General features: G+C 53.5%; 3 protein-coding genes across 4 annotated transcripts in view; 2 read left to right on the top strand and 1 right to left on the bottom strand.

Annotated features, from left to right (window-relative positions):
• Positions 1-1,691, top strand: part of LOC136754165 (uncharacterized) — a 3,584-nt gene extending 1,893 nt beyond the window's left edge. The window contains exons 4-10 of the mRNA XM_066710495.1: positions 1-19; positions 158-356; positions 458-554; positions 659-830; positions 953-1,123; positions 1,255-1,403; positions 1,602-1,691. The exon at positions 1-19 is cut by the window's left edge and continues 139 nt beyond it. Coding sequence (XP_066566592.1) covers positions 1-19; positions 158-356; positions 458-554; positions 659-830; positions 953-1,123; positions 1,255-1,403; positions 1,602-1,667 — 873 coding nt within the window. The 3' untranslated portion in view covers positions 1,668-1,691. The remainder of the gene's footprint in view (positions 20-157; positions 357-457; positions 555-658; positions 831-952; positions 1,124-1,254; positions 1,404-1,601) is intronic.
• A 650-nt stretch (positions 1,692-2,341) lies between these two features.
• On the bottom strand, positions 2,342-7,849 carry gnl3l (G protein nucleolar 3 like). 2 transcript variants are annotated; one of them, XM_066710112.1, is made up of 15 exons: positions 7,763-7,849; positions 7,616-7,659; positions 7,011-7,124; positions 6,793-6,909; positions 6,585-6,668; positions 6,200-6,335; positions 5,785-5,888; positions 5,526-5,670; positions 5,075-5,162; positions 4,253-4,430; positions 3,860-4,002; positions 3,610-3,746; positions 3,243-3,412; positions 2,976-3,162; positions 2,342-2,544 (listed from the first exon to the last, which is right to left on the bottom strand). In XM_066710112.1, the coding sequence occupies exons 1-15, from the start codon at positions 7,773-7,775 to the stop codon at positions 2,477-2,479; spliced, it is 1,728 nt and encodes a 575-aa protein (XP_066566209.1). In that variant the 5' UTR covers positions 7,776-7,849; the 3' UTR covers positions 2,342-2,476. The 2 variants fall into 2 exon arrangements, 1 of the variants encoding a protein (XP_066566209.1); XR_010817469.1 differs by lacking the exon at positions 2,976-3,162 and having other exon boundaries at positions 3,243-3,746.
• A 1,879-nt stretch (positions 7,850-9,728) lies between these two features.
• fgd1 (FYVE, RhoGEF and PH domain containing 1) overlaps positions 9,729-12,158 on the top strand; it is a 31,508-nt gene continuing 29,078 nt past the window's right edge. Inside the window, exon 1 of the mRNA XM_066710113.1 lies at positions 9,729-11,575. Coding sequence (XP_066566210.1) covers positions 11,422-11,575 — 154 coding nt within the window. The 5' untranslated portion in view covers positions 9,729-11,421. The remainder of the gene's footprint in view (positions 11,576-12,158) is intronic.

A 12,158-nucleotide genomic window follows, 5' to 3' on the forward strand; every position in this document is an offset into this window, starting at 1 on the left:
CTGCAGGACTCCGCGATGGGTGAGCGCCTCACACGTGTACTCTCACACAGAAATGCAAAATCGCAATGCAAGCCTGTGTGTCTCTCCCTCCCTTCCTCTCTCTGTCCATCGTTATCCCTCTCATTCTGTCCCTTTCTCTGTCTGGCCGTCTGTGCAGGCGTGCGTCAGGTGTTTGCGCAGATGCAGGAGTCCGCACAGGAGCAGCGGCTGGCGCTGTCCGAGGTGTTCGGCCGCGTCGCCTTCCTGCAGAGCTTCGTGATGTCGGAGTCCCACACCCTCTGCTCCCTGTTCTACAACCTCCTGGCTCTGGGGAGCGCCTTCCTGCTCACGGCCACCCAGCGCACCGCCGGGGCCAGGTGAGTCCGCCCCAGAAACCCGCCCCTGTAATACTCTACTATACTATACTACACTATACTGCAGTCGCACAGCGCTGCTCCAGTCCGGCCCTGTGTTGCAGGCTGTTCCTGTTCGGGCTGGTGGCAGTGAACGTGTATCTGGAGAGGCTGGTCTGCAGGGCGGTGCTGGACAACACAGAGCCAGGATACCAGCAGTCCGTGAGTCACGGGGACTGACGGACCCTCTGACATGGCCCTGCCCTGGGACTAACAGACCATATGACGGCCCTGCCCTGTGACTCTCCCTTCTCTCTCTCTCTCAGGAGCGGATTGCCCTGCTGGTGTGCCTGCTGCGGCGGGTCATGCTGGTTCTGGGGGTGGTGGTCCTGCTGTGCTGTGCGGCCCGTTACCGTGACCCGAACCGCGAGAGCCTGGAGGTGCTGAGGCAGCTGAGGGAGACGCAGTCCAGCTTGGAGCTTGCCCTGCAGGAGGCCAGTGGGTAACACTGTCCCCCTGTCCCTCCCCACTCCTCTCCTCTCCAGTCCTCCCCCACTCCTCGTCATCTTCTGGGGTTCTGTCTAACACTGTCCTCTGTTTGGGCCCCCGTGTCCCCGCAGGGCGTCTGGCTCTCCCCGTGGACGGGTGGATGGTGGATGAAGGGAAGCAAGGGATGGGGGAGGATGAGATGAAGGATCTGGGGGGGCTGGAGCTGTCCGTCATCCTGCCGCCCCAAGGAGACCCCGCTGCCCCGGTGAAGCAGGAGCCCCACGCCTCGGACACTCTGGAGCGTGAGTCCCCGGGCTGCGCCGACTCCCGTGTGCCTCTGTCCGGGCCTGCAGAGCTCTTTCGATGTACGTGCAGCTGTCACGTGGTGCCATTATCAATACTGTCACTGCTCTCCTCCTCCTATTCCCCCCAGTGTGGGCGTGGCGCGGGGTGCAGGGGGGGTCCGGGAGCGCAGGGTCCCCCAGGAGACGGGGTCGGCCGCGGGGGGTGACGTCCCGGCACGGACAGAGCGAGCAGCCGCCCGCAGCGCTGGTGTACAGTGTGCTGGTGGAGCCGGACGAGGTGAGGAGATGGGGACAGAGACGACGCAGAGACGGACACACAAACAGACGGAGAGACTGAGACAGTTGGAGAGACAGACACGGTTGTACACACACACACACAGACGGAGAGACAGACGCACAGAGAGAGAGAGAAGGACGCAGTCACACCCAGACAGCAGCTAAATGACTTCATATTTATCGATGGATTTATGTGCAGAGGCCGAGGTACAACCTGAGGACACGGAAGTCCCTGCCTGATCCTCCTGCGCTGGGGGGGCAGTAGAGACGCTGGGAAACCCCCCCCCCCCCACAGAGCCCAGGACTGGATTTCCAGGTCAGATTGGGTGGCAGCAAGATGAGGTTTTTAAAATGTGTGTTTTGTGGACTCTGTGATGCTCTCCCCAAACTCTGATCAGGGCTCCAGTATCCCAAAGTGTCCGGCTGCCTCTGTGCTCAACTTCCTAATCTAATCATTGTTTTGTTTTGTATTTCTGATTGTTTTACTGATTTTTGTTTTATTACTATTGTCAATTAAATAAATACAGAAACTCTCATTTACTTTTAACATTATTTTACCTTGATTTTCTATGGTTTCCTAGTATTTGATGATGGGGCAGCAGTGCTCCCCTGTGGCGAGCTGCAGAATCACCAGTAGTACCAGTGCAATAACCCTTCTGACAATTCTGCAAGGCAGTTCCCTCCCAAACACAACACAGCGCACCTGGACTGGACTGGACTACCCTGCCCAGGAGCAGCCCCTTCACTTCATCCCCGGCCTCCTCTTGTGCTCCCTCTCCTTTCGCTAAAACAAAGTGTCAGTGGTCAGAATAACCATCTCCCCCCCGGGCCAGTCCGCAGAGGCCAGCTCCAGGAAGACCTCTTCTACAGTGCTGTGGCTGATGGGGAGACCGAGGCGATCGAGACTAGATAAACAGAACGGGCGAGGCAGACACGCGGTGTTGTGGCTGTGTACCTTTATTAACAATACAGGGCTGTTTATGTACAGTGTATACATACACACACACACACACACACACACACACACACACTGTGTATACAGAGCGGCAGGATCGCACTGTCCCCCCCGCGGCCTCAGCTGTCCGAGAAGGCGAAGTTCATCGCTGACGTCAGGGAGTCCGACAGCTTGGTGGCGATCTTGTCTGGAGAGGGAAAGATGGGGGGGGGAGGGCAAAAAATTACAACGGCTCCAACCTCAGTCACGCTCCGTACCTGTTCATATTACTATGATGCTAATGAGACGCGTGAGCCCCCCCCACGCTCCTGCCTGAGGGGTTGAATGCGCGGGTCTGCAGCCCCCGGGAGGAGCTCGAGCCAGTGGCCATGGAGGGGGGGGGGTCTGTGCCTCATTAGAAGATTGACTGATTGGCGGTAATTGAGGTTAATTACAAAAAGATATCGCAACCAAACCAATCACTGACACACCCAGAGAAGGAGAAGAGTACAGGAGGAAGAGGAGTAGGAGAGGTCCAGTTGGCAGAGGAAGGGGAAGAACAAGATGGAAGGAGGAGGGAAAGGAAACATGAAGACGGACAGGAGGAGGAGAGAGGGGAGGATAGGCGATCCTGCGCACCGGCCCTCTTCTGCTGCTTCCGCCTCCTCTTGCCGGCGGCCCGCAGCGCCTGGCCCTGCTGCAGGGGCTCCACCTCCAGGATGTGGGACAGGGCGAGCGGCCGGGCCCTCCCTCCCGCGCCCGGCTGCACCGCGGCCCCCCCCGCCTTCACGCCGGCCTCCTTGAACTGCACCGTCATCGGCCCGAACTGGGGGATAGAGACAGTCAGACGCATGTCCCAGCCCCGGCCCTGGACCCCCAGCTCAGCGTCTGCCGGCGGCCTCTCACCTCCGTGTCTCGGTCGTCCTCCATGGTCTCCTCCCGCTCTTCCTTCTCCTCTTCCTCCTCAGCGCCCTCCTGCGCCAAGCTGTCCATGTCCTGCTCCGGCGGGACCTGACCTCCCGGGGTCATGCCCGAGGTGAGCATGCAGAAGCCTGTCCCCGCACCCGGGTCACTGACTGCACAGCTGCGTGACACAAGCGTGGCACTCGTATACACACATACATGCATGCGTGTGAGTGTGTTAGTATGTATGTCTGTCTGTGTGTGTCCTGTGTCAGACTGTCTGTGTGTGTCCCGTGTCTGTCTGTGTGTGCTCCATGTGTCTGTTTGTGTTCCGTGTTTGTCTGTCCGTCTGTGTGACACACAGCCCCACCTGCCAGCGCATCCTGGTTGCCCTTCTCCAGCTCCTCCCAGTTGAAAGCTCGGCCCATCTCCTCCACGATCTGTGCGCTGACGTGCGTGGGCAGGGTGTGCGTCTCGGGGGGGTGCGTGAAGTAACTGATCCTCCCGCTGAGAGATGTGGGGTGGGGAACATTCAGTGAGCGATTAACTTAAAAGTCACGGGGCTGGGGTTCAGGGGTTCAGGGGTTGGGCTGGGGGGGGTTGTGGTGTGGAGGTCTCACCCTGTCCAGTCCAGCAGGACGCTCCTGGCAGCCTTGTCGTGGTCGGGCAGCCCACCCTTGCGAAGCTTCCCCTGCCGGCGCGCCAACAGAGCCAGGAACTCCAGGGGGCTGTGGAAGTCAGGGACCCCGTAGTGCTGCATGATCTGAGGGGGGAAGAGAGAGCGAGGGGGGGGGGGGGTAGGAACTGTCAGTGCATTTACAGGTAAGCCTTCATACAGTTGTGATAGTCTGTGATATTGCCCGCACTTGTGTCAGACTGTGCTGCAGTGTGTTGTGCTGTAGTGTTGCAGTGTGCTGTGAAGCAGTGTGCTGTGCTACAGTGTAGAGTAATGCTGCAGTGTGCTGTGCTGCAGTGTAGTGTGCTGCATTTCTAGGCTGCGCGCTGCGGTTTACCTGCAGCTTGTTGCAGCGGCGCAGGATGGCTTCCACGGGGGCCACAGGGTCCAGCAGCTGCTCGATCTTCACGCAGTTCCGCAGGATCATTGCGGCGTCCGAGCTGGACGTGGCCATGACGATGCCCGGGCAGTCCAGCAGCTTGATGTGCTTGTCCAAGTGCACCTCCTGCAGACACCTGCGCAGGGCACAGCAGAGCTGCGGTGTGCTGTGTGTACTGTAGTGTGTTGTGCTGTACTGTATTGTGCTGTGTGGCAGTGTGCTGTGCTGTGTGGCAGTATGTTGTGCTGTGCTGTACTGTATTGTGCTATACTGTACTGTGCTGTACTGTGTGGCAGTGTGTTGTGCTGTACTGTGTGGCAGTGTGTTGTGCTGTACTGTGTGGCAGTGTGTTGTGCTGTGCTGTGTGGCAGAGTGCTGTGCTGTGTGGCAGTGTGCTGTGCAGTGTGGCAGTGTGCTGTGCAGTGTGGCAGTGTGCTGTGTTGTGTGGCAGTGTGTTGTGTTGTGCTGTACTGTACTGTGCTGTGCTGTGTGGCAGTGTGCTGTGCTGTGTGGCAGTGTGTTGTGTTGTGTGGCAGTGTGTTGTGTTGTGCTGTACTGTACTGTGCTGTGCTGTGTGGCAGTGTGCTGTGCTGTGCTATACTGTGCTGTACTGTGCTGTGTGGCAGTGTGCTGTGCTGTGTGGCAGTGTGTTGTGCTGTACTGTGTGGCAGTGTGCTGTGCTGTGTGGCAGTGTGCTGTACTGTGCTGTGTGTCAGTGTGCTGTGCTGTGTGGCAGTGTGTTGTGCTGTGCTGTACTGTGCTGTGTTGTGCTGTACTCACTTGGTGACCCCTGGCGTTGCTCCTACACTGCAGGCTCTCGCTCTCTTCAGGCTGTTGATCAGACTGCTCTTCCCCACATTGGGAAAACCTGATGGGGGGATGAAAGAGCACGAGATTAATCAGAGACTGGGAAGTGGGTGGAGGGATGGGACAGAGCGATCCCATCACACTCACCCTATCCTCTGATGCCGACAGTGTAGAAGAGGGGGAGAGAGAGAGAGGAAAGGAGAGAATGTGGAGAGAGGAGAGAAGCAGGAGAGGAGAGAAGGAAACAGATGGAGAGAGAAGCAGGAGAGAGAGAGAGAGAGAGAGAGAGAGAGCAATGTACAGTAAGATGGTTAGAAAGAAGCAGAAAGATGAAGAAAGAGAGAGGACAGGAGAGAGACGGAGAGAGAAGAGAGGACAGGACAGAGACAGAGAGACAGAGGGGAGAGTGGGCCGGGACACTCACCCACCACCCCCACGGTGATGGCGGTCTTCAGGTCGAGGCTCCGGCAGTAGTTGCCCAGCAGCTGCATCAGACACTCGGCGCCAACGCAGGCGGCGCTGGCCAGGAGCTCCGGACCGGCCTGGGCCACCGGCACCCTGCAGCGCTTCTGCCCACGGGGGAGAGGGGTCAGTCTCACAGCCTGGAGTGCGTCGGGTCGTTGTTGTGTGTTTCACTTTTTAATTTCTTCTCCCTCTCCCTCCCCCTCCCCCTCCACACTCACCAGGTTCCTGCTCTGCTGCTGAGTGGACGCCTTGAAGGCCACCGTGGGGAACTCATTCCTCAGGTACCTGATCCACTTCTCCACGATCTCCTTGGACACCAGGTCTGAGGAACGAGGAGAGGAGAGGAGAGGAATAGAGGGAGAGGAGAGGAGAGCGAAAAACACAAGTTCAGCCACAGGACAAGGGGCCTCAGCCCCCAGGCAGGACAGCAGACACACACAGCACAGACTAGCGCTGGGAGAGGGAGCAAGCGGACGTCCAGTAAGTTACTTCTCTGTCCTCTCTCTGTGTCCCAGTCACTGTGCCCTGTGTCCGTCTCTCTGCCCCCTCTCTGTCTCTGTGCCCTGTGTCCGTCTATCTTTCCATGTCTCTGTCCTCTCTGTCTCTGTGTCCGTCTCTCTGTCTCCCACGCACCGATCTTGTTGAGCACCAGAACAATCCTCTTGGTGGCGCCACTCTGCAGGACGGCCTGCTCCACCTGGGGGCAGCGGCAGCCCAGTGGGTCCCTGGCGTCCAGCACCTCCAGCACTACGTCCGCTGCCTCGATCACCTGCCCAGAGCAAACACACAGACAGACAGGCACACACCAGGACAACAGAGAGACGGGAACCGCACAGAGACGGAGATTGAGAAACAGAATACACACACAGGGTGTGGAGACAAGACAGAGGTGGAGACACACAGACAGACACACAGTGAGAGAGAGATCAATCAACACTGATGAAGTGATGATGCGTTTATACAGCATCTGTTCCCTCCCCTCCCCACCCCACCCCTCCCCTTCTTCCTCGGGACACACCTTTTTAAATTCCCTGTAGTAAGCCTTCCTGGAGTTCTCGGTCTCGAAGTTCACGAGTTTCTCCAGACCCCGCATCTGAGATTCCTGACAGAGAGGGGTGGACACACGAAATAAACCCTGGAGACATAAACACACAACCTCTGGGACAGGCAGGGTGAGAGCCCAGGGACAGACACGTGTGCAGACGGACCCCCAGCCCCCCACCGACCTTCTGCTCGAACTCCTGTTGCCGCCGCTGCGCGTCCCTCTGGAAGCCGTCCAGACTGCGCCTCTTCATCAGCTCCTTCTCCCGGGACGCCTTCTGCTTCTCCTGCAGCTCCTCCAGCTGTGGGGGGTCACACTCAGTTATCACCGATTCTGTCGTGGGTTAATTGATCACAGTGCAGTGTTGAGTAGAGCACGCCCTCCTCTCCCTCTCTCTCTCACCCTCTTCTTCCTCAGCTCCGCCTGTCTCTGGGCACGCTGCTTGAAATGCTGCACGTTGGGGACGCCCTGGTCCTTCCTGCCTCCTGGAGCCTTCGACTGCTCCCCATCCTTCCCCTGGAGAGAGGGAGGGAGGGAGACAATCAGGTGGATGTATGAGGTAAAGGAGAGAGTGGGGAGAGAGAGAGTGGAAAGGGCAGAGAAAGAGTATAGATGGATAGTAGGATACAGAAGGGAGAGAGGGATAAGGAGAAGGGAGTGATGATAATAGAATATACACAATACTATACACATTGATGTCACATCCGTATATATATATATATATATATATACACAGTGTATAACACACAAACACTCATCTCTTTGTAATGATAATTTGGGACCAAATAGCTAATCAAAACTAGAACTTAAGACGCGCGTTTGACAGGCGCTGGGAAAACATTGTTGGGGACAGTACGAGCATGGGGACAGCGGGATTGTGGGGGATGGAGTGCGCAGACCACATTCCAGCGAGGTTAAAACGGTACGCTGAAACTACAGCTCCCAGAATCCACCGCGCCCCGGTTAAAGGGCTTCCTTCACTGCGAGCAGAAATGCGTGTTTATTACCTTTTTCCGTCCGATCAAGCCCAGGCGCTTCGCTCTTTTCTGCTCTGCAAACGACAAGGAAGAACGACACGTAAACAAGAGTAAAACACAGCGCGCCTGCCACTCGCGTTTGTGAAGAATGAGATCAATGAAGCGGAGCACACTCACTGGCTTTCGACATGTTTTCCCAGGCTGTGCGGCCACGTTCTGCCGTAAAGCAGTCGGCACAGGCAAAGCGCTCTGCTCTGCGGGCTGTCGTAAACATTGCCCGTTGGCGTGGGTCTGCTGCTCCACTCGTGAAGTGTGATGTCGGTGTGGGTGGATTGTTGAAAACGATTACTTATGCATTTCAGTGGCACCGCAGAGCACTCACAATTGTTGTACCCCCTCCCCCCCAAAACAAAAAGCACGTATCTATTGTGATGATATTTAAGCCTATTCTGATTACATTAACTTATTTTTTTGGGGGGCGACACATAAATGACCACATCAGACAGTGCTTGATGTATCAGTCAGTCATGCGATCGTAGACATATAACCAAGTACTGTGGAGTTGTGTGGCAAAACACGCTAAATGTAGTGTGTACCATGGTAAAATCACAGTAAAGTGATGTACTGTGGTAAAACACGTGAAATGTGTGGTGCAGCATGCTAAAATCAGAAAAGTGTGGTATACTGTGGTAACAACATGGTAAAACCTACTGTACTGCATACAGTATAGTGTTGTACTGTGGTTAAAATGAAAAAAAAATGTAATATATAATAGAGATCGAAGCGCCGATCTGAATATGCTGCAATAATTGTTGGCTATGTGTATTTTATTATGTAGAATGATACGATTCTGTAGTAAACACAATCTGTTCACATCCAACTTCAGTTACACAATTAATTATCGCCAATGTGTTTATAGTAAAACAGTTATACAACAGTGACGTCACACAGCATACATGGTTGGGATAGAAGTAAAGGGACGTGGAAAATGACAGACAGCTGTTGACTCGACCATTGAAAGCCGCGTTTGGCCCATATGGTCTGTGTATGTGTTTCTGTGTGTAATATACGTTTGTACCATGGTACACCTTACATTACCGTGATTTTACCATGATTATACCATGTTAAACCATACTGCATGGCCATTTTTAACCATATTTTTACCATGATAAACTCTACCACATTTACCATGCTACACCACACTGCCTGACTGTACAGGACAGGAGTGTGTTCGCCTCATATCAGGCCTCACTTTGACTTTTCCTTAGTGTGCTCAAATTTGCATATTATAGGAGATATGATGTAAAAACAGCTCAGTTACTCTGGGGGCTTTGCCTTTGCCAATATTATTTATTTACCAGCAGGCAAGACGGTTATCCAGGACGGTACAGTTTACACAAGAAACATTTGAAAGCATTACAGAAGTGCAGTATTACAGTCAATACACAGTACTATTTAATGCTCTCCAAAAGGGCTTCATAACAACAATAATAATCGCAACAAAATGTACAAAAACGTAGAGTAACTTATATTAAGAACATACCTATTACACTACAGCTACTACCCTACTTACTATCACTGATGCACACTACTTTCAACCCAAATTCTACTACAACTTTGATTACAGACTACACTGATATGAACCCGCATACTAGTGTACATAGACAGGCTACACATCCTCCTATTGTAACATGCCGAGACAGAGTCCATGTGTGCGCACCAGTCAGTACATGTGTGGTTATGTAAACTATGTATATATGGATGCATGTATATGTATACACTGTACAGATCAGTGTTCAGTAGGTCAGTGTTACAGTGTGTTCAGTTACAGGGTTGGGTGCTCAGATCCACAGGTGGGGGTGGGGTGGTGACAGGGTCAGAGAAACAAACAGATCTAAACAAACCAAACACTGAGGAATTAAAGGTGAAGGAAGGCTGCCCCCCTCCCCCATTAACAAAACCCACCAGGGGAGCAGCAGTAGCAGGAGAGAGGCAGGCAGGGCTGGGAATCTGTGCTGCTTTTAAACAAAGACTCGGATTTCAAGAGAGAAAATCCTTAAAAAAAAAAAAAAACCAAATGAGAAACAGACTTTGGGAGAGAGAGAGAGGGAGAGAGGGAGAGAGAGAGGGAGGGAGGGAGGGAGGGAGGAGGTGGAGGTTTGAGACGGGGTTTCGGATGTCAACGAACTGAATCGCAAACGGGAGCTGAGGAGAAAAAAGTTGGAGAGAGAGAAGGAGGGGGTGTAGGGTTGTAAAATCAAAGAGTCAGGAATTGCCGAGTTTGACTGTGTCGTCAAATCCACACAAAGACGGACTCGGCTGGAACTGCGAGGCCTGTTTTCTGAAACCGGACTACGGAGATATATAGATACATGTGTGTGTGTGTGTGTGTGTGTGTGTGTAACTATATAAATCACCTACAACAAAACCATAACAAATAATAACAGCATTTCTTAAAAGCAGACAAGGAAAAAAACGCAAACCGCTGGATTTACAAAAAAGGAAAGAAAGAAAGACAGAAGGGGGGATGCTGCTGCGCGACGCGGATACAACGAGCTGAATTTGCATATTTTTGGAAAACGGTTTTGGAGAGAGAGAGAGAGAGAGAGAGAGAGAGCCCTGAGCCAGGCTGGGAAAACAGGAGGACACGGAGGCTACGGTTCTCTCAATACAATTTAACTTTGTCTTTGCACACACGTTGGTTATATATGTCATTATTTATAAACCGAGTCATGGGGCGTCGCGCTCTTGCTCTTGGCTGCAGATTTTAACCCAAGGTGGCCCGGAGCACCAGCGGCCCCCACCCGCACCACAGCCCGCATCTGTGCAGGAGTTGCGTGTTTTGTGCAGGAATGATGCCCGGTGTCGTGCTGGGGGGGATCTGTGACGTGACAGCGAGGCGAGCTCGGCGTCAGGGGTGACACCGCGGTGGAGCCGCCGCAGATCAGCGCGCATCTCCCGCATGAGTCTCACAGGGGCCCGGAGGAGAGGGGGTGCTCAATATCCACAGTCCTATCAACCATTATTATTCAAGTTGTATTTTTAGATGTTTTTGTAGTTTTTCCTGGAAACTCAATGGGATCACAGGAACACGTACAAAGGATATGATGCCGACTCTTAATCGTGGGGATTTCTTTTGCCATTTTTATTTATTAAAAGCAAATTCCAGTCTCTCTTGATATAGGCTACTGAAGCGTTTTGCGTTTTCATGTTAACTTAAAAGGGAACAACTCCAACGGAAACGGATGCTGGGAATCTCGGAGTGACTTTTTTAATTTAGTTTTTAAAGCGAGCTGGCAGTGTATTCTTCCTATCCAACAAAGAAACGGATGTGTTATAATGGTGTTTTGTACTTTATTTATTACACGTCTACAAGCTTATACCTATAAAACATTTCAGCCAACAGTATTGACACAAATCCTGCATCATATGTCAGTAAAACAGCGACAACAAGGTGAACAAGGCAACAGTCCATTTCATGTTTTAAACTCTATAAGTATTTGATGGCGTTTTTTGCCTTTTGGGGATTTTTTGATGGGATATACGGTTCTGCAGTCGGGCGCACTGTGCTGAGCTGGGATACCGAGACACGTCCGGCGGTCACCTCGTTAGTGCCGACTCGGGCTCGCCTGCACCGGGACCGGACTGCCCTGCCGACCGGCGCGGCTGCCGCTGACCACCGCACTGCAACCGGGCCGAGTCGCCTTTGTCGGTCCCGCTGAAGACTCGCAGGCGGCGGCAGGCGAGGGGGGATCGCATCGGATTAACATCAAGCCCACACACAACCGAAACACCCAGCCTGACCCGGTAGGGACGGGACCCGGCTGCTGCCAGGCATGCAGCTCAACAGACCCAAGAGCGCCCTGCTCAGCCTGCCTCTCTCCCCGTCGGAACCGCAGGGCTCGTTCTCCAGCCAGTACAAAACCATGCGCTTCTCCTACCACATCGGCGGCGGGCTGCCCAGCCCCCAGCCCGGGCTCCGCAGGACAGGTAAGCCCCCACCCGGACGGCACAACTTTTTATGTATTTTATATAAAGTCTTTGCCACTGATTTCGGTGCAGGTATCCCCGGCGCACCGGTGCTTTTGCGCATCGCAGTAATGCAATGTGCGGTCATCTCTCCCCACAGCCCCCCGACCCGTCTCTATCTGTCATAGTGCCAGATATCCGCATGCACCAAACCACACAGGAGCAAAGTGGGCAACTGGGTACTCGCAGCAGAGCAGAAACACAAGGAATCTGAACAACAGGGGTTTGCTTGGGAGTGACTGGGTAAAATAGATGATATAAAAGTGCGTTAGATAGTGTGTTTTCGTTTGTATGTGCATTTGCAAACCCTTGTTGTACTTGTAGCCATTACCGGCGCTGTCGTGGCGTGTGTGTTTGTGTGTGTCTGTGTGTGTGTGTGTGTGTCTCTGTCTCTGTGTGTGTGTGTCTCTGTGTTTGTGTCTGTGTGTGTGTCTCTGTCTCTGTGTGTGTGTGTCTCTGTCTCTGTGTGTGTGTCTCTGTCTCTGTGTGTGTGTGTCTCTGTGTTTGTGTCTGTGTGTGTGTCTCTGTCTCTGTGTGTGTGTCT

The sequence above is a fragment of the Amia ocellicauda genome, chromosome 7 (genome assembly GCF_036373705.1).
Source record: "Amia ocellicauda isolate fAmiCal2 chromosome 7, fAmiCal2.hap1, whole genome shotgun sequence".
NCBI lineage: Eukaryota > Metazoa > Chordata > Actinopteri > Amiiformes > Amiidae > Amia > Amia ocellicauda.

What these genes read in the sequence shown, in the direction of transcription:
- gnl3l (XM_066710112.1), bottom strand. An exon ending in AACAGGAGTTCGAGCAGAAG is followed by an intron (nt 6,669 to 6,792) that starts GTCGGTGGGGGG and finishes CCTCTCTGTCAG; the next exon opens with GAATCTCAGATGCGGGGTCT. An exon ending in GTCCTGCTGGACTGGACAGG is followed by an intron (nt 3,747 to 3,859) that starts GTGAGACCTCCA and finishes CACATCTCTCAG; the next exon opens with CGGGAGGATCAGTTACTTCA.